The sequence below is a fragment of the Pan troglodytes genome, chromosome 1 (genome assembly GCF_028858775.2).
Source record: "Pan troglodytes isolate AG18354 chromosome 1, NHGRI_mPanTro3-v2.0_pri, whole genome shotgun sequence".
NCBI lineage: Eukaryota > Metazoa > Chordata > Mammalia > Primates > Hominidae > Pan > Pan troglodytes.
Genome location: NC_072398.2, coordinates 19,107,617 through 19,128,929, shown reverse-complemented (window position 1 = coordinate 19,128,929; position 21,313 = coordinate 19,107,617). Strand labels below are relative to the sequence as shown.

Below are 21,313 nucleotides of genomic sequence, written 5' to 3'. Positions count from 1 at the left end.
ACTATTTACCATAGTGTACCATGGTATATCAGACTATGCTATAGTCCGTAGTCCTGTTTTGTTCATTGTCCTACTCATGTTCTCCATAGTATTTTTACTTTCCACTACAGGGGCTTTATTGCATTTAGATATCATGTCTCTTCAGGTCCATTAATCTGGGACATTTCCTTACTCTTTCTTTGTCTTTCACAATAGACAAAGTGACATTTCTGAAGAATACAAACCACTTACTTTACAGAATGTTCCCCATTTTTTTCCTGATATTTATTCACATCCTTGGCCAGAATACATATTTTCATTTGAATATATTCTCCCTTGGACACCTTGTAATTATTCTTTGTTTCTGGGATAGTTTTTGTCATTATTTTCAATTTCCTTCTTGAATTTGCTCAACCCTTGTTTATATACATCCTTGGCCAGAATACAAAAACCATGATGCTGTCACCTTCTCAGAGTCTCTCTGCAGACTCAGGATATCCATCTGACCCTCATAAGTGATGCTAGTTTTGGTCACCTGGCCAAGGTGCTGCCTATTTCTCCACCAGCTACTAAATCCCCCATCCCCCTCACCACCACCACCCACACCCAGCAGTGAATAATATGTCTATTATCCAACTAACAAATGTCTGTTGAAAGACATTTGAAGACCTTGTAAATCTCCTCCTTTTCATCAAACTCCTCCTCCCCTAACCACTTCAGCATCCATTCAGGTGTCGTCTCCAAACAAACTTTTACTGCGATGGTTGTAAGATGGCGATCCACTCTTCCCTGAATGTCTATCAGTTGGCATTCTACTCAAAGAGTTCTCCTTTTGTCCATTTATTTATTATCATTGTGTATACCTAGATTTCTACTTTATTCAGTGTTTATTTTGATGCATATATTGTCTTAGATTTAGCCAGTGGGGCCCCTTCAAGCTGGCTCCTATGTCATTTTAACATTGTGCTCTCTCTCTCCTCTGCTTCTCTCTTTCTCTCTCTCTCACTCTTTCTGCCCTTCCTTACTTTCTAGTACAACAAGATGTTCCAGGCTCATTTAATACCCTCTCAACCCCAGTCCTGGAATCAATAATTTCTCCAGTGAACTCTTACAATGGAGAATGGTATTTAGAAACCAAGATCTGGGTGCAAGGGGTGCTCATTGCTACTGGGATATTATTAATCGGGGCCCTTTAAGTGGACAGATCTAGGAAATATGTATGTATATTTGTTTAAATATGCATACATATGAGCATAGATATGTGTGTGTATGTGTGTGTGTGTGTGTGTGTGTCTGTATGAAATAATGAGTTCATACCGCTATCTCTAATTACAAATCTACTCCACAGGAATCTTTCTTGCCTTCTTCCATCCCATTCTGTATCTCCCTTCTTCCATAGTGAAAAGCCTAGCTCCCCAAAACAATGTATTTCCTGATTTGCTCAATTGCATACTATGCATAAAATAATACAATTGCTATACCCATAACACTATGAAAAAAATAAAGGGCTTTAAAATTCTTTCCAGTTCTAGGCTGAGAGCACATAGCTGGCATACTTTGTTTAAGGTTATGAATTTTTTTTAAGCTTTATATTATTCATTTATAATATAATTGGATTCAGATATTTCTGTTTGGATTCAGTTTTTATTCCTCTCCCCTCAGCTTTCTTGATTTTATTTTGTTTTTTTAATATAGAGAACACTATCATGTTTCCAAAATTTAAGCCTGGAAAAACAGTATACTCAGAGAAGCATCAATTCTTCTCCTATCCCTTCTACCTTTCCCTGCCACCCCTTCTAGGTAACCAACTCAATTGTTTTCTGGTTTACCACTATTGTGTATGTGAGTGTGTATGTGTGTTTTGCCAAAATATGCAGATACATGTGTCTTTTCTTTTCTGCATGGAGTGTTTTCCAGTGAAAACCAGCAAACCTTCTACACAAGTTCTAAAAGAGCTATAACACTTACATGTATGTTTTCTTCTAGTCCCTTCTTTGTTACAGAAAAAGTAGCAGATGATACATACCCTATTGCAACTTCCTTTTTTCATTTAACAAAATATCCTGGATATTACGCTATATGTGTTCACAGACGTTTTCCTTATTTATTTATTTATTTATTTTTGTAGTCTTGCCAACAGAATGTTTTGTCAAGCTTTTGATTTTTTACCGGTTTGATGGGAGGATAAATAGTATGTTTGTAGTTTTAATTTACAACTCTATTACGAGCAAAGTTTAATGTCTTTCCATATGTTTATGGACTCTTTGTAGATCTTTACTATAAATTGTCTGTTTATGCTTTTCCCCATTTTTTATAGGAGATTTGGGGTTTTTCCTTAATGTTTAAGTACTTTATATGTCAGAGATATTACCTTTTTATCTACAATGTTGTGGAAATAATTTCTCCCAACTTGTCATTTGTAGTTTTTTCAAATTGTGATGAAATATACATCACATAAAATTTACCATCATAACCATTTTAAGTGTATAATTCTGTGCCATTAAGTACATTTACCATCCATCTCCAGAATGTTATCATCTCAAACTGAAACTCCGAACTCATAAATAATAATGGGAACTCCTAATTCCTCTCTTCCTCAAGCCCCTGGTGACTGCCATTTTACTTTTTGCCTCTATGATTTTGGTTACTGTAGGAAATTCATATAAGTGAAATCATTTGGTATTTGTCTTTTTGTGTCTCACTCATTTCATCTAGCATATTGTCCTCAAGGTTCATCAATGTTCTGGTATGTGTTAGAATTTTCTTCTTTTTTAGGGCTGAATAATGTTCCATTGCATGGATATACCACATTCTGCTTGTCCATTTATCTGTTGATAGATATTTGTGTTGTCCCACCCTTTGGCCACTGTAAATAACACTGCTATGAACGTGGATGTACAAATATCCGTTTGAGTCCCTGCTTTCAATTCCTTTATGTATACAACCAGAAATGGAATTGCTGGATCATATAGTAGCTCTAAATTTAATTTTTTGGGGAACCACTATACCATTTTCAACAGCAGTGCATAAGGGTTCCAATTTCTCTACATCCTTACCAACACTTGTTATTTATTTATTTATTTATTTTTAAAATGTTTTATAGGCTGGGCGCGGTGGCTCACACCTGTAATCCCAGCACTTTGGGAGGCCGAGGCAGGTGGATCATGAGGTCAGGAGTTCGAGACCAGCCTGGCCAATATGGTGAAACCCTGTCTCTACTAAAAATACAAAAATTAGCTGAGCATGGTGGTACATGCCTGTAGGCCCAGCTGCTTAGGAGTCTGAGGCAGGAGAATGGCTTGACCCCAGGAGGTGGAGGTTGCAGTGAGCCGAGATTGTGCCACTGCACTTTAGCCTCGGTGACAGAGCAAGTCTCCATCAAAAAAAAAAAAAAAAAAGTTTTATATAATAGCTATCCTAATGGATATGAAGTGGTATCTCACTGTGGGTTTTTGTTGTGTTTTGTTTTTTATTTCCATAATCAACACTGGAGGTACATTACAGTTTGTCCTCATGAATTCTAGTTGTTCTCATGAGGTACATTTTGTCCTTGCAGTTTTGACTTTGTCTTTGAAATGCCCCATGTCACATCTAGCTATTCTTCTGATTCCCAGGTCTAGAAACTACAGTGACTTCAGACCTGCCCCATGTACAATGGAAAGACTTCCATAACCTGTTTTCTTCTACCTCTAACATTGTCTAAAGTTTAATCTCTATCATACATCGCTTATTCCATCAAACTAATAATGATTTTACTTTGCAGATCAAATCCTAATGATATACAGTTGATAAGTGTTTAGGAAGGGAGGTTTTGGGCTATAAATTGTCCCTCTTCATCTCATTTAATGCTTTTTGGCCACTCTGTTTTGTTTGATATCAGAATCACAGCACCTGCTTTTTCAGAGTTGGGGTTTCCGTTATGCCTACATTTGAAAATCTTTTATTTTAAAGGGTGAACTGAGCCCACTTATAAATTGTTATGTCTGATGTGGGTTGGTCTCAGCTGTGTCATATTGTTTCCTATTATAACTACTGCATCACCGTGCCACACTTACTGTGTTTCTTTCATTATTTGGTATGTATTCTTTGCTATTTTTAGAACTTTTGGGGTTTTGGAATAGGGTTTCCAATATTTGGGAATACATATATTTTGTTGTAGTGATTTTTATTTATATTTTTAATATATTACCCTTAATTCCTATATTTTGTTTCTAACCTTTTAACATCTGGTCTGTCTGTTTTATATGGTATCCTTTCACTCCTACCTGCTACTGATATTGCAGACAATGATATTATTCTATTTTCCCTTCGCTCTTCCCCTTCTCCTCCAGTTGTCTTTAGTTGCACCTGTTCTAAGTTTATCAGAAAGCATAATGTATATACACTAGTCTTTCACCTTCTGAATATACAAAATGTTCTCCATTAGTCACTCTGCTGGCTTCCTCAGCTGTCTCTCGGTTGGAGGAAGCTCATTCTCTAAGATTCCTCATGAAAGGCCCATGTGAGTCACGTTCTCTGAATTTTTGCATTCAGGTCATATCTGTTTGCCTACAACCTTGACACTTGAGGGCTGGGTATAAAAATCACTGCCTGGTACTTTTTTGTGTGTGTGTCATGGAGTCTCGCTCTGTCACCCAGGCTAGAGTGCAATGGCATGATCTCAGCTCACTGCAACCTCTGCCTCCCGGGTTCAAATGATTCTTCCACCTCAGCCTCTCGAGTAGCTGCGATTACAGGCACCTGCCGGCTAATTTTCATATTTTTTTTAGTGATGGGGTTTCACCACTTTGGCCAGGCTGGTCTTGAACTCCTGACCTCAGGTGATCCACCCACTCTGGCCTCCCAAAGTGCTGGGATTACAGGCATGAGCCACTATGCCCAGCCTGCCTGGCACTTTTGTTCCTTGTTAATGCTGCTCCACTGTTGCCTGGCTTTGCATGTTGCTGTTCAGAAGTCTGATGCCAGCATAAATTTTTATCTCTATAAGCAATTTGATCTTTTTTGCCTTTAAAATCTAATCGTTTTACTAAAATATATTTAGGAGTTGATAATTCCAGATCATTTCCCAAGGTACATGGAAGTCACTTTTGACATGTACATTTAAATTTTCCCTTATTCCTGGATTATTTTCTGGGGTTATAGTTTTAATATTAATTAGGTTTTATTGTTTAATGTTTGTACTTTAGGGACTCCACTTAACATGTATTTTGGTCTTTCTTTCCTGGCTTTTATTTTAACCTCTTCTCTCTGAACCTTTTTACTTCTATCTTTATATTATTTTCAATTTCTTGATTGTTTTCTTGCCATTCTTCAGTGTCCTTTTACATATTTTCATTTGAATATATTCTCCCTTGGACACCTTGTAATTATTCTTTGTTTCTGGGATAGTTTTTGTCATTACTTTCAATTTCCTTCTTGAATTTGCTCAACCCTTGTTGCATTTCTTCCTAATTTTTGTCTAGTCTGTCTTCAGTTCTTGAAATTTCTTATCCTAGATATGTGCGTGTGTGTGTATGTGTATACAAATACATGACACTTTGTTCAGTTTGACATGTGGTATTACAATTTTCTTATGCTTCATGGTTTTTATTGTGGGGGTTTTCATCAGCGAAAATGTTATGATTTATTTTTTTATCATCAGAAATGTGATTTCTGTTTTCTTTTTGCAGAATCTTTATATGCAGTTGATTTGATGTTTTTCTGTTACTAGGCATTTTGAGGCAGGGTTCCCAGTTCAAGAGTGTTTTCTTTTATCTGTGTACTGAAATGCAGTTTTTAATAGATAATGTTGGTGTTTGGGGAGGGGACTGGCTGTCTTCTCTTTCATTTCTGCAGGATTTGTAATTTTCCCTTCTGACTTCCTTCTTTCCCTTCATTGTCAGGCCTCTGAAGGACATTATCTTCTTTTCGTATTTATCTGACTTTTTCCCAGAAACAAGGCTCCTTCAAGCCTCTCACCTCTTGTCCCATTTTCTTTCAAATCTCTTCCCTTGATCAATAAGGCACCTGACCTCTGTTCAGTTTTTAATTCTTGGTGTTGGACTTTCTATTTATAAAGAGGTGACAACCCTGTACTTCACTTAAGTCCTTGGCAATAGTGGAGGGAGCTCAGTTGGAATTTGATATCTTTTCTTTCTTCTACTTAAGTAATTTAATGTTCAGTTCATGGCATTCTCTCTAAGTAATGCTGAAGGCTTGTTTGTTTTTGTTTCGTTGAGGATATGGGTACGGACTTATATCAGGCAGCTGCCATTATCCTCTGACCGAGAAGCTCCTGAAAACATTTAATATATCAAGTTCTAAGTAAAATTTCTGTCTTTCTTAGGAACACTGGAAGCTTTGCGTGTTGCAAGGGCATCACCAAGGTTACATAGATTATGTTACAAGACAGATCGTTTTCTTGTATCGTTAAAGATGCTTAATGTGCTTTTTAAAGAACGCAACGAATGAGAAAGAAAAGATTTTAAACAATATATTATTGCTTTCCTTCTTCCTCATTTTGTGTTTATTGAAAAGAACAACTCTACCATTGATAGCTCTGTCACCCACAGAAAAATGTTCTTTTGAAAATTACCTTCTCAGTTCCTACCACCTCAAAACCTCCACATCTGCCTATATAGATAAATAAAATCGATACCAGCGGGTCAGGAATGTTTTGCTGCAAGATTAGTGAGAAAACTGCAGCAAGCAGCAGCAAAGTCGGGTTCAAGCGGGCGGTTTGCACCAAAAACTCAGGTCAGTTGGCCAATAAGAGCAAGCCCGTTAAGGGTCTGAGGTGGCCCCAAAGACCAAGGCTGAAGAGGTGACAGTCTGGGCAGGAAGCGCCGAGGCCACTACCGCCCCCGTAATCGAGAGGCCCCGTGTGCGTGAGCAAGGCTCTTTGCCCACGTGTGCGCGCGCTCCAGTCTGGTCCCGGGGCAGCCACCTGTCACTCACGGGGGAGGGGGCGGCCGGCGGGGGGAGCACGCTGAGGGGCGGGCGGCCGGGGGCGGGGCGGCGCCCAGGCCCTCACGGCGGAGCCCGGCGTGCTGCAGCCATGGAGACGCGGCAGTCCCCTCCCGCGGCCCGCGCCCCGGCCCCCGCAGCCGCCGCCGATTGGTCGCCCTTTGCTCCCTGACCCCCCTCGCCGCCTCCGAGGCCGCTGCTTCCTGCTCTGGTGCCGCGCGGCGCCGCCGGCCCGGGGCGGAGCTCGGGCGCCGATTGCGCGCCGCCGCCGAGCAGTAGCACCGCGCGGGAGGAGGAGCCGCCGCCGCGCCCTTCCCCTTCCTCCGCTCCTCCCCCGGCCCCCACCGCGCCCGCGGCCGGCCCAGGCAGCACTCGCGAGCAGCGGCGGCCCCGCCGGCGGCCGAGTTGGGAGAATGCGGCGGCGCTCGCGGATGCTGCTCTGCTTCGCCTTCCTGTGGGTGCTGGGCATCGCCTACTACATGTACTCGGGGGGCGGCTCTGCGCTGGCCGGGGGCGCGGGCGGCGGCGGCGGCGGCGGCGGCGCCGGCAGGAAGGTGAGTGGAGCGCCCTGCCGCGGCCGGGCCCCTGCGCCCACCCCCCACCCTGCGCCCCTGTCCCCTGCCCGCTCCGCGCCGCCCCTGCGCTCCTCCGCCCGGACCTCCGCTCGCGTCGCCCGCCCCCGTCCCGGGCCTCCGCGCCGAGTGCCCAGGGCAGGGGTGCACCCGGCCCCTCTGCGCACGCCGGGCTCCGAAAGGGCGGCCCCCGCAGCTTTTCTCTGCCCCCTCTCGTGGACGTCGCCCCTCTCTCTGCTCGTCGTAATTCGAGTCTTGTCTGGCCGCCGGGAGCCCCATCCCCTGCGGTTGGAAGTTTAGGGATGGGGGTGTTGGGAAACACAAAGGGGGTGGGGAGGAGAGGAGAGAGAGGCGACCGCTTTTCCAACGCGTCATGTACAGCAGGAGAGAGGAGTCCAAGTTTCTTTTCAGCCCTTTGATACCAGCGGCTGCAAATCCTCGTCCCTTTCCCCCTGTCACTCCGCGGGGCGTGGGTTCCGTGTTTCTGCCACCTTCTTTGCCCTTTACCTTTGGGGGGCAGGGGCGGCCGCTCCCGTGCCAAGTAAAGCCCCAGGGCCCGTGCGAGCCAGGGGCCAGTGCGCCCCTGCGCCCCGAGCGAGGCCAGTCCCGGCCGTTCCCTTGCGGCCCCAGCGTTACCCTCTGCCCAACCCGGCCCCCGGCCCTCCCGCGCGAGCCGGACGTGGCCTCCTGCGCTTGCATTTTCCATCCCCACTCCCCGCTTCAGGGAGAATCCCTCTTCTGTGGCTGTGTTTTTAACATGCTCCAGGGGCCGAGTGATCCGGCTGTGGGGACCGTGTGAGCCGCTCTGCGGTTCCGCGTCCTCGTGCCGCCGCTCCGGACGGCCGGGCCCTTGGGCATTCGGGAGGATGGTGAGCGCCGAGAGGAGCCGGGACAGCGCGGTCCTGCGGCCGAGCGCCGGCCGGGAGAGCAGGGCGTCGGGCTGTGTGCTGAAGCATGCCGGCAGGGGACGTTTGTAGTGTTTTACTGGCTCCTCGGCTTTGAAAGCAGCGTTATCTTTTCCGAATTCCTGTAACCCTCGTTACTGTGACATTTAGTGTCACCGCAAACCCAGAAAATTCTGAGTTAATGGAGATGGACTACGGGTGGTTGGGTTGGAACAAGAGAGTGGTATCCTGAAACAAGCCAGAGGGAACTAACTAGATGAACAGACTTCAGTTCTGAAGTCAGACCCCTAAATGTCCACGCCGGGGTTTGGCTGCTTCAGAGGTTTTTTTCTTTGCTTCATTCATTCATTCATAGCCGAAGATGTTAGGTGGAATGGGTGCCTTATGTGGTTTCTGGTAAATTACATGGATTTGTTTTATCTAGAAGGGCAGAAATAAAGCCCTCTTTCCACGTGCTGAATCGGCCTAGCTTCTGAGCTGACATTGTACTCTTAGCGTTGTTTTTGTAAAAAATGGTATAGGTAGTATATGTACGCGAAGACTTGGTTTATTCTTGAACAGCAAAGAGCATGCAGGCAGCAAAAGCCGTGCAGTCCATTCAGAGATATAATCGTGTAAAACTGGAATGATTTTTAAAACTTTGCTTCCCGGTAAACTGTGCCTTGGCCACTCTGCATAGCCTGGTGTGCTGGTGAGACCTGGCAAAGCTTTCTGCCTTTCATGCAAAGAAAACCAAACACATAAGCCACCCTTGGCGTTTCTCTTTCCTTAGTCTGCCACTTTCATTAGTACACGTGATTAGAAAGAGCAAGCGTGCTCGTTCGCCTCCCGGAGGCTGATTCCTCACTCTGGTGGGCTTCAGTTCCTGGATGGTGTGAGGGGTCTTCCATGCAGAAGTCTTCAGACACTCCTGAAGTGTGTGATTCTTAGTTGGCTTTTGTTTTGTTTTGTTTTGTTTTTTTAAAGAATTCCTGGTGGCAATATAGACAGGTACGGAGACCAGGTAGAAAAAGTGGGGGAAATGAACAATTACACATGGATTGGTGATTTGGGATTCTATTCTTTCTGTCAACGAACCATAAAATTTAATCCTAGCCCTTAGGATGCTTTAGTGATTTGTCGGTTGAGGAAGAGGTGTGTAAATGCAATAGCTTTTGAAATCGCAGTGGAAGACTCATTAACTTCGTGTGGTGGACCCTGGGTTAAAGAGAAGCCTTAAGATGGTTTCTGAAGGAGGTAAATAGAGCCCTGCTGTCACGAATGCCTGATGTATAGGAAAATCGTGTAGTCTTCTTTCTTCCCCAATTGTTTCCATGGATTTAGACACTAGAAGTGTCTCTAAATTTGTTTCATTCTCATACCAAAAAAAAAAAAAAAAAAAAATGTGGTTTGTTTGGCTTGTAAAGTATGGACATAAAAAAAGATAGCGGGCCACGCACAGAAAGGCAGAATTTAAAAGCTAGCTATAGTTTTTTAGAGATAAGTGGACCTATATTTTTTCTCTTGCCTCATACTGTTCAAATCAGGGCTTTTATTCCATATTTAGCCAGTTTCTGCACATCCTGACGTTTTTCATAGGGTACTAGGCTGCAGTATTGGGCTTTAGGGATCGTCTGAGGGGAGTCCAACTAGGATTTCTGCTGCTTCAGCAGCCCAGCCCAGGCTTGTCATTGTGTGCCCTGCCTGTTAAGTAACTCATCACAGAACTATTATTCTCCACTTGGCAAAACCCAGAGAGCCAGCTCACCTCAGATTGCAGGTTTAGTAAACTAAGCAGGAGGGAGTGCTGAAGACCAATCTCAGGCACTGCCGCACAACTCGGGACTCAACACCCAGGCTCAGGACATGTATGTTAAAGCAGTTTATGCAAAATATTGTTTAAAATTACATTTCATTTACATTTGTGTCCATACCCTTTCCCCCCATATTTTGCTCTTTCCCCCTAAATTGATGATTTGCACTTCAAGTGTGCCTTTCCTTTGAGCTTCTTAAATGCTTTAAAATTTTAATCATGTTAAGTCTCCCCTGGGCTTTGGTACGTTGGCAGTGGATGGAGCCGCAGAAGAGAGGAAGGGATTTCTCTGGAAATGAAGCTGCCTGTGGGTGAAGTGTGGCTGTTTAGGGTGGAAAGGGAAGGGTTTTCTCTCTGCTGTAAGAGTGTGTGGAGCCTGAGACCCCTTGCCTGTGTGCCTGCATGCTGGGAGGTAAGGGACGGTGTTAGTTGAGGGACATGATCTGGAGCCCTGGGAGCCTGTCCACGTTGCACAGTAGCATCACCCTTATTCCCTGAGCTGGCACGAGTCCTGTAGCCCTTGCCCGAGAGTCCAAGGGTGGGGGACTTTGGGTGGGATCTTCTAGGAATCATGCGGGGAGGCGGGCAGGTTATTTCTTGGAACAGTGAAGGACCTTGGCGGGCTAGACCATGGTACACGTGGAGGGGAACGTTAGGGTGTAAAGTTGGAGAAATTCAGAACTAAATTGTAACGGGCTTCAAATGCCAAGCTGAACCATTTGGGAACTAGTAATGTTTTTGAGCTAGTAGTAGACATTAAAGGGAAATGGCACAAATCCACTTATTGGCATTGAGTGAGACCTAGCTGTTTACCTCTTTGTGCTTAGTGACCTTCACTGATGCATTGAACCTCTCTGACCCTCAGTTTCCTCATCTTTGCAGTGGGAGTAATCATTCTTACCTCATGGCCTTGTTCGGAGAGTTAAATACTGTTAGTGGGTGCTGAATAACTGCTATCTCTAAAAGAGGAAAATGAAAAAATAAAAGCCTAAATATCCCCTTGAAAGTGTAGTGAACCAGGAATCTTAAGTTCACGGTATTCCTGATACAATTCTTGATTTCTGGAAAATAGTCGTCTTTCTTTTTTTTATCCCTTACCCCCACCTCTGAGATTGATCTGACTGGTTCGTTTGGGGTTTGGGCTATGAATCTTAAATGCTGTTAGAGACGGACTTTTTGGGAAGTTGTCCAGACACCATGCCAGCTCTCTTGTACCCAATTGTGGTGTCAGAATGGGGATCCCAGTAGTGGGCAGCCATCAGGAATGTGGGTGGAGGGTGCAGCTTGCCTTGGCGGTTAGGCAGTTGTAGTGTCCACCAGTGGACAGACGTGTCCCTGAGCGAGGGGTTCCTGTGGTGGGATCCCAGGTTCTGAGCTCCACTGCTCTCCCTCTGTAGCCCTGCCCCTCTTGTTAGAAGGGCAGGTCGCTGTGATCCCTGGAAGCATGCATGACTTGAGGTCGAGCATGGGGCCCTCACGTGGTTTAATGGGTGCCAAAAATCTGTGAGCATCTTGGTGGATGCGGAGGGGAACACCCATACCACTCCTTGCCACCTATCATCAGTTTGGAGTTTAAAGAAAGTCCACTTCAAATGAGAGTTTGAAGTTGACATAGGGAGGACAGTAGCAGGGAAAACCACTGTATAGCCAGATAATCCGACAGTGGCACTGTAACATAAACTTCTCTCTTTAAAGAAAATAAAGTTTCCCAATTCTGGAGTGAAGCTGTGGCTGCCTCTGGGTCAGCAAACATAATGGAAACAGATTGTGTGACTGCTGAACAGTGCAAAAGTAACGAGCTCTTCCCTAGACCCTTGAGCAAAAATGAAAAAGCAACTGCTTTACCCAGCACTGAGTGGGGTCAGCTTGCCCAGGCTCTGTTGGACCTTGGGGTGGGGGACACCTGGGAGGCTGGTGAAGGTTTTATGAGTCTTCAGGCCTGCTGTCAGTTTCCCCACCCTAGCTCCTGTTTGGCTGAATGATGGGTGAGTGGTTGGTCTCCTGTTTGGAACAGAGGAAGAGGTGGTCAGAAAAATGATGGGAGAGGGGGTGGGGGAGATTGGGTTGGGGAAGACATAATTTCTTCTTGCTACTGCTCATGTTTCTTAGGGCTTTGGGGAGAGGGAAGTCAGTTTGGGAAGATACTGATTTTAGTGTCAAAGCAGGCAAGGCCACTGTCCTGCCTAACTTCTAGCAAGTCCAGAGGCAGTGGGCTTAGTGAAAGGAGGTGTGGTGGGGCGGGGGTTGGGGGGTGCGGTGAGGCTGCCTGGGACAGAGACACAGGTGTAAGCAGGAGTCGACTGTGAGGCTCTGGCTGAGATCCCAGGAAGGGAAGCTAGGTATTCCTGGGAAAAGCCTGTGAAGTCTCCTGGAGTGCCCAGCAGAATTCACGTGATGAGAAAACACACAAACCTGGCCAAGTCTACGCTCCCTGTTGGTTTTTGTGCTTTTGTCCTTGTGAAGCCTCTTCTGGAAGCTCTGCATGGGTGATGCTGAGCCATGCAAGTCAGTGGATATCCAGATGGAAACACACTGGCTTAGCCATGCCACTCACATGTAACAGTGGGGCACTTCCATGCTGGTTGTTAAATATGCTCTGCCTTGAGACCCCCTGAGTGCCCTCCAGTTCCTAGCTGCCCTGGTCTTTCCTTGGGATCTCTTTCCCATGTTCAGCAATCAAAGGGTTGAATCCTGACACTTGAGGGGCCTCTCGGACCCACTTCTGTGCCTGTGCCATAGTGAACATGCTGATTGTCACCCCTGCAAATGTGCCACTTGGATAGAAGGAGGCCTAGCCCCACTTCCATGATGGGAACAATCCCTTTTCCCTCTGAGTAAGTCTTGATTCACTGTTACTGTTGAGAGTTCTGGTTCCACCATTGTAATCTTGTGGCCTTGCCTCTAGACTGCCTTATGGGTGAGGTGTTTTTAAGGAGGAGGGATGTCTTGGTACTTCCATATGCAAACCCTCCTGAATGGGTCTGGGATAGGCTGGGCCTGGCGGGGAACTCTCCTCTCTGGAGAATTACATTGAATTCATTGATGTGTGCTCACCAGTGATCACTCCTCTCCTTAGAGTGGAACTTGACCTTGTTCTCTTAACAGTGTGAAGATTCCTTTACCTTGGCCCTGTGCTTGATCTTCATGATGAACCCAGTATGGAGTTGGCAGGAAAGCTGTCTTCAGATTACCTGCCCAGTCCAGAAAGCCTCTCCCACCTTTCTCTATTGTAAACCATGGAAATAAAAGGGGCTCAAGACACTAATCCATCTTCCCTGATGGGCCCCCACCTTTCTAGGGTTCCCTGCTCTAAGCAGGTGGCACTGTGCTCCTGCCTGGCTCTTGCCTCCTGCAGCACAGGGTGAAACACTGGCATTTTTGCACTTAGTCATGTCTACTAGTATGGGCCCCAGAAGCATGGGGTGTTTTATATGGATTAGGTTTCTTAGCATGCTGAAATGTAGATGACAGTGATTCATCAGGGCCGGATTTGGAGATAAACAAAAACTGTCACATAGAGTCTCAGTCATAGGCTTACATTTAAAAAGCTTTCCCAGGCTATGGGAGTTATATGAGCCCCTTGTCTCACTGAGGCGGGCTGTCACAAAGAAGCAGTTAAGGGCTGGCTGCCTGGGGGCTGGGAAATGGGCCGATCCCTCATGGCTCAGCCTGCCCTTGCTGGCTGCTTGCCCTGGTCAACTGTCCCTTCTGCCGCAGCCTTCCAGGAGCTCCCCATGGAACAGAGAGTCTCTCCTAGGCCACTCTGCTGACCACCTCCTCCTGCCCATGGCTGGCAGTTTTCTGTCCCTAACTCTTAGGGAAGAGGAATGGCCAGGAGGGTTGGGGGTAGAGTTACTGAATTTCCAGAGTTCAGGTCAGGACATGCATTTGGGCAGGGACAAGGGTACTTTCGGGACCGTGGTTGCACTGGTTCAGTTTCTTAACTCTGGCACCATTGACATTTTTGGCTGGCCTTTTTTTTTTTTTTTAAGACAGTTGTGCTCTGCCACCCAGGTTAGAGCTCAGTGGTACAACCAGAGCTAACTGTAGCCTCAAACTCCTGGGCTCAGGTGATCTTTCACCTCACCCTACCGAGTAGCTAAGACTATAGGCATGTGTCACCACACCAGGCTAATTTTTAAATTTTTTGTAGGGACAGGGTTTCACTATGTTGCCCAGGCTGGGCTCAAGCGGTCCTCCTGCCTTGGCCTCCCAAAGCATTGGGATTCCAGGTGTGAGCGACTGCACTGGGCTGGATCATTCTTTGTTGTGCAAGGCTGTCCTCTGCATTGTATGATGTGTAGCAGCATCCCCAGCCTCTCCCCACTAGATGCCAGTAGTTCTCCCACCCCTGATCTGCCAAGTTGTAACAACCAAAAATGTGCAGACATTGCCAAGTGTCCTGGTGAGGGTGGGAGGTGGGCAGAATTGCCCTTGGTAGAGAACCACTGCCTTAGTCCGTTAATTTTGATTTCATTCCTTCTGTCTGAGCCTTTATGGTTAGACCTTCTTGGAATGAGACTGCCTTTCTGTGTGGTCTGGGGTGAACCACTGTGGGGAGGGCTAATATATTAATATGTTTTAATTTTCAAAATTTAATAAACACTTTCGTGGCACTCACTGTGCATAGAAATAAAAGGGCTGCATTTCATCTCAGCCCTTTTATTTCTTCTAGTGTACTGATGAAACTGAAGCACAGAAAGGTTAAGTGACTTTCCCAAGGTCACAGAGCTCACAGGTGGCAGACCCAGGGTTGTCTGGTGGAAGAGATCTCCTCAGGGCCTCTGGAGGCAGTGGGGTTTTTCTGCAACTCCTGGCCGAGGGTTTCTGCCAGCCAGCAGTGAACCTGGCTTGCTCCTGCTCCCTGGGCCTCCCATGCCCCTTCCTTGCATTGGCAGTGCCCTCATACTGCGGCCTCATTTGGAAAGTTCCTGGAAGGCATCTTGGAGCAGATGCACACTCGATAATGCTTTGCTAGTAGTGCTGGTCTGTTTTGCTTTTTTTTTTTTTTTTTTTTTTGAGACAAAGTCTCACTCTGTCGCCCAGGCTGGAGTGCAGTGGCACAATCTCGGCTCACTGCAACCTCCGCCTCCCGGGTTCAAGCGATTCTTGTGCCTCAGCCTCCTGAGTGGCTAGGATTACAGGCACCTACCACCATGCCCAGCTAATTTTTGTATTTTTAATAGAGACAGGGTTTCACCATGTTGGCCAGGCTGGTCTCAAACTCCTGACCTCAGGTGATCCACCCACCTCGGCCTCCCAAAGTGCTGGGATTACAGGCGTGAGCCACCGTGGCCGGCTGCTCTTTTCTTCATTTTTACCTTTTGCTCCATGGAATTTGTGTTCCTACCCTCCAGGCCTCTGCCTGTCCTGAAGGCTGCAATCCTCAGCTGCCCCTCCAGAAGGAGCAGAGATGAAAACTGGCTCTGGTTCTTTTCATTTATTCTTTCAATGAGTATCTCTTGAGACCCTCCTATGTGCCAGGCACTGCTTGAGTGTTTGGGAGTACACCAGTTGTTGTAGCAGACACGAAATCCTTGTGGTCTTGGAGCTTTCATTCTAGTGGGGGGCTGCGGGGAGCCAGACAGTAGACATGAAGTCAGTTATGTCGTGTGCAGAAAGGTGCTATGTGCTGTGGAAAAAATAGAGCAGTGTATGGGGATTAGGGATCAGGGCGGAAGGATAGTTGCAGTATTAAAGTGGTGATCACGTAGGCTCATGGGGAAGGCAGGATTGGAGCTGAGACTAAGAGGGAGCCATTGTGGTTCCCTCTGCTTCAGAGGTAGCCCCTGGTTTCATCTTTGTCCAGCCTCTTTTTCGGTGATCTCTCTACTCCTTGGTTTCTTTTGCTAAACAAATGAGCCAGTTTTCTTTCCCGAAGGATGTTGCCTTTGGTTGGCTAGTGGTGGAGTTTCCCTCCATGCTGTGGACATCTTGGTCACCTGTTCTTGTTCTGGTCTCCTCGATGAGGCATGAATGCATCCTGGTTAAAAGGTTGTGTGTACTCTCATGATCGCTTCCCTTACTATAGACCTGCAGCTGCTCGAGGCAGTTTAATTTAGACTGCTCCAGCGGTTTAATTTGCTGATCAGCTTCGTAGGATATGCTTGTGGAACGATCTCATTTCTTGATTCCTGAGCTGACTTCTGTGAAGCACCAAGCATCGGGTAAGTCATTCATTGTTAGGTGCACCATTGAAGAACAGTACACATTCTTAAAGTGCTTTCTGCACATATTGCTGTTTAACGAGAAATCCCCCTGGGTCCCTGTGCACCTTTTCCAGCACAGGATTTCCGCTGTGATGTGATCTTTGGGAGTTGCTGCGGGTGGGAGTGGGGGTTGTTGATTCATATTTGCAGGAAACCAGAGATCAGATGCCTGCCTGATACCCAGGCTTTGGAGAGGGGGGTTATTCTTGGCAATGTGGGTAACACTGAGCTTCTGTGATCGATAGTGTTGTACTTGGGGACAGTAAAATGGAGATGTGACTTCATGGCCAATCTCAGGGAGGCGGAACTGTGGGAAGTTGTGGCTGGTCCTGGTTCTCAAGGTGAGGGCATGCAGGTGCTTTTCATAGAGGCCATTCTCATTTATGAAGGGTCATTAGATATTTTATCGGATTGGTAGGTACCAATCCCATAAAACCATTGGGATGGTTAGGCACCGTGCGTCCAGTGTACTTCTGGATAAAACAACTGGAGCATTTACATGGCGGGAAAAAGAACAGGTAATTTGAGAGGCCATCACATTCAAGAGTGGCCATCAAGGTTTCTTCCTCTCTGCGTCAGAGACCAGCCCAGGGAGTGAACTCTTTTCTTTCTGACAGGCTGCTGCCCTAGAAAAATGACGCACTTCAAATGAAGGGTCTTTCTTAGCTAAATTGCCCTGTGAGAGCTTGAGGAGCCGGTGCAAATTAAAGGGCTGTGTTTTGGAGATGCCCATGAATTAAGTACTCTGTTATCAGTATTTGGGTAAGTGTAGATGACTGTTGGGTAGGGGCATTTGTATGGCTGTCCTGGATGATGAGAGGGTTGGCCCAGTGTGGGATGCCTCCCAGTCTCATTGTTTCCTCCTTGCTGCTTCTGGGGCTTTCCCCTTGACCTAGATGTTGAGCTTTTGCTCTGTGACCTTCAAAAGGCCTGCCCTGCCGCACTCTCCTTCCCCTCCTGCCCTTGTCCTGCCCCATCCCCTATGCCAGGGAGCTCACTTAGTTGTCTTCCTGTCTCACTTTTGATCATCACTAATTTCCCCTGTGTCTGGAATACAACTTTTTCATCAATTCCGAGAGGCCATTATTTGTCAAACATGCCATTATTTTGTGGACCACTAGGAAAGAAAAAACACTGTCCATTGACCTGTGACACAACGGGTTCTTATCAGTTGGCGTTCTTATTTTCTACTTATTGAAAGAGCTCTTTCAGACCGAGACATCGATTTTTCCATATATCACTCTTGGGCATAGATAGATACAAAGGAAAATACAAGTGAAATACATTGAGCAAAGTGTTCTAAAACTTTTTCAGAGTCCAAGCACTCTGAGTCACTTTTTGACTCAGATATTAGTGCCTATTTTCTTCAAACAGAGTCATCCACTGTGCCACCAAGAGCGCTGGTGATGTAGCATTTCCTAAGGAAAAAAATCCATAAAAATACTAAGAGCCATTGGTTCTGGACTTTGAAGACGGCTTGGCAATGAAGTCGAGGTAGCCAGCCTTTGACTCTTCTGGGAATTTTGCCTAACTCCTCAATTCACCATCCATTCCTATCCCACCATGATTTGGTTTTTAGGGATTAAGAGTGCTTGCTTCATTGTCGTTTCTTGGATTTTCTTCTAAGCCATTGACGTATATGTCCTGCAGATGTGGATGATTGAGCATGGGCTGGTAATAATGCATCATGGGCCTTGCCTAGCCCATAGCACTGCCGACGTCATTGATTGTGAGCTGCATTCCAGTTGGGGGTGGTGGAGGAAAGGGCATCTTAGAATTGACCAATTACAGCCTTTCTTTTTCTCGTGTGTCACATTGCAGTTGGGCCTTCATATCTGCGGGTTGCACATCTGTAATTAAGGCAATTCCTACTTTATTAGTGGTTATATTATTCAAAAATCCTTATTTTTTGAAGAACAATACAAACTGTGGATACAATGTATCGTATTTGGGGGGGAATCATGGAAGAAGCCAGATGTGCTGTTGAAGTTGACCAGTGGGTTCATGGAGTTCGTTCTACTGTTTTATTTTTGTGTACTTTTGAAAAGTTCATTTAAAAAATTTAAAAAGATATTTACTCATGTATGCAGCATAAATTAAAGAAGCAGCTGAAAACTAGTATTTTTGTAAAAAGCAACTCAAAGAGTTTGTGATCGTATTAGTCCAGAGGTGCTTCTGCCTGACAGCTCTTCTGTAGTTTGGGATATTCCACAGTGATTCTTTTCATAGGGAGCATCAGAGATCACGTTAGATCCTGACTTAGTACCTGTATCACCAGGGAAGCGTTCTTACATTGGTTGCTGTTTCTTCTGTGAGGAGTATCTACATTCTTTGGAAATTGCTAATCCTGGTGCAGTTTCTGGTGGTAGAGGATGAGCTCAGGGGGTCTGTGAGGTCATTTCTGCCTAAGCAGACTGCCCAGTGGACCAAAGACCCTGTTACCCACCAGAGTTCACTGTAGATGTTTTATTTTATTTTATTTATTTATTTTTAGAGTCAGGGTCTCACCCTGTCGCCCAGGCTGGAGTATAGTGGCATGATCATGATCATAGCTCACTGCAGCCTCAAACTCCTGGGCTCAGGCGATTCTCCACTTCAGCCTCCCAAGTGGCTGGGACAACAGGCATGAGCCGCTGCGTCCAGCCAGATGTTTTATTATCTTGACTACACCCTTCTCATTTGCCAGGCACCTCTTTATGTTCAGTCTTTCTGCCAGATTTTTCACTCATGCTAGGCAGCTTTGCTTGTGGTTATAAGCTATCCATCAGGAGCTGTGGATGACTTGGGAAGCTGAGTGGGAGACCGTTAATAAATATGTGTTAGTCCTTTTGGTTCTCCCAACAAGATATTGATGCTAAAGGCTATTTTACGTGGTATTTGTCAATAAGAGATTTTGGCAAATTATGATACTGCGTATCTTCTGTAAGGTATAATTCCTGGTACTTCAAATTTATGTCAGCTTTGTCTCTGAGATGTCTGAAATGCTTTAGAGCCATTGCTCATTTGTCTTGCTTTTCAGCATGCCTGGGAGAATGAACAGCTGGGGAGAAAGAACAGCTTTTCTTCCCACATTCACACACAGTTTCTGATGGACCCACAGGTTATTAGCCTGCCCCACGGGTCATGCAGTAGCCAAGTTGGGACTAGAATTTCAATGTTCCTCCACCTGCCTAAAGTACGGCTCTGGAGAAAGTCAGCCCTGGCTGTCCTGGTCTTAGTAAAGCTATAGTTCCTGAAACATCAAGTTACAAATAGCAGGTTTCCCTCTTGCTGACGCAGAGCTGCAGCTTCAGGCTTGGAAGGTGCTGATTACTGGGGCTGGTGATCTACTAACCCTTTATTGAAACTGCTGATGTGGATGATCGAGAAGCAGAGAGCCGGGAGGAGAATGTAATTCAAGTCTGGGTTCTTGGATGGTCTAAGCTCCAGGCCTGAGGCTGGCCGTCATGAAAGGAACGTAACTGTGGCTGTCCAGGCCTCATAATTGGGCTCATGGGGGCAGACGGGCTCATGAGGAATGTCCCTACGCAGAGGGTTGCTGAGGCTCAGCCTCCATCTGCACTTCAGTAACTTAGGAGCTCACACATTCTTATGGGTCAAGAAGTAATCTGGGTCACTAAGCATTTGCCTAGGAAGATGTGAATTTGGCGTCCTTTGTTTTAGAAAGAAAAGGGATAGAGGTAAAGTTTCCCCTCTTCCTGGTAATAAATGTGACTTGGCATATGTCATAATTGCAGTAGTGTTTGTACTTAAGACATAGGTTTTAGTTTAGAGGATTTTTCTCCCTAACTGGCAGTGGAGAGTGTGTGGAGTCATTTTCGTTGTACTGGCCCCGGAAGGGTATTTTTGGTGATCTAATTTTTTTTATTCCGGTGTTGCAAAGTGCCGACATCATTATCAAATGTGCCATAGTTGTTTGGAAGCGAAGCTCTCATCAGCTATGTAAGTTTTTATTTTAGGTTACTGTGTGTTCAGAGTCGGAGCTTGCTGCAGAAATTCGAGTCCTGTTGACCCAGGGAGCAGGCCTTGACATCAGGCCCCGTGCATGAAGCAGTGTGATGTCCCAAGCAGTGGTGCTCTGACCACTTGCCATTTAGGTCCTGGTGCCAGCGGGAAGGTCTAGCATCAGCAGGTTGCCAGGGTGACTCTGTAAATCCATACTGGGGGCTTTGGAAACAGTTTTGCCTGTTTCTGGCCCTAGCCTCGTTTGACAGCAGAAGCCCAGGAGGCTTGTGCATGGGAGCTCTTGGTGGACAGCTAGCTCTGGGTGTCTTTCTGGGGCTGCTGTGACGTGGCAGAGAGGATGCATAGCACAGGGGCCACTGGCCTGGGCTCCGGAGCAGACTCTGGGTGTGCATTCTGGCTTATCCAGTTAGCTCTGTGGCCTCAGGCAAGTCACTTAACCCTTCAGTGCCTCAGTTTCCCCATTCACCTATCATCAGGTTGTTCAATGATGAATACATTAGTTTATGTAAAATGCTCAGAATGGTGCCTGGTACATACATAGTAAGTGCTTAAAAGTGTTAACTGCTGTTGCTAATGTTAACTGTCACTTTGAAGGCGGGGAGGTGTTGACACGGGTTCTTGGGGAAGCTGCACCAGTGTGCTCTCACATCACATGTGACACGTCGCAGGCATTCACGAGCCCAGAGGCTCCTGTTCCCCAGCCAGAGCCAGCCTCCTCTGCCAGGTTTGAAGTGAACCAACCTACTTTCCTCGAAAGCGCCTCCAGCCTCCGCAGACCATGCCTGAAACTGTCATTCCTAGGTAGGTGGGTTGTTTTGGAAGGAGTGTGAGGATGAAGGGGCTCCTGCAGCCCTTTGCTTCTTCCTCGGGTGGGGAATCTGAGCCCCAGACAGCATGAGGAAGCTGGTCAGGGTCCCCCACAGCTGGTGTGAGGACCGAGTGGCC

The 21,313-nt window shown here is 46.2% G+C and overlaps 1 protein-coding gene and 1 non-coding gene across 2 annotated transcripts in view; one reads left to right on the top strand and one right to left on the bottom strand.

Annotated features, from left to right (window-relative positions):
- Positions 1–1,883: 1,883 nt before the first annotated feature.
- On the bottom strand, positions 1,884–1,945 carry LOC112207110 (U7 small nuclear RNA). The gene has a single exon (XR_002941582.1). It is a non-coding gene; the product is annotated as a U7 small nuclear RNA (small nuclear RNA).
- Positions 1,946–7,164: 5,219 nt separating this feature from the next.
- GALNT2 (polypeptide N-acetylgalactosaminyltransferase 2) overlaps positions 7,165–21,313 on the top strand; it is a 215,317-nt gene continuing 201,168 nt past the window's right edge. The window contains exon 1 of the mRNA XM_003308809.6: positions 7,165–7,478. Coding sequence (XP_003308857.1) covers positions 7,338–7,478 — 141 coding nt within the window. The 5' untranslated portion in view covers positions 7,165–7,337. The remainder of the gene's footprint in view (positions 7,479–21,313) is intronic.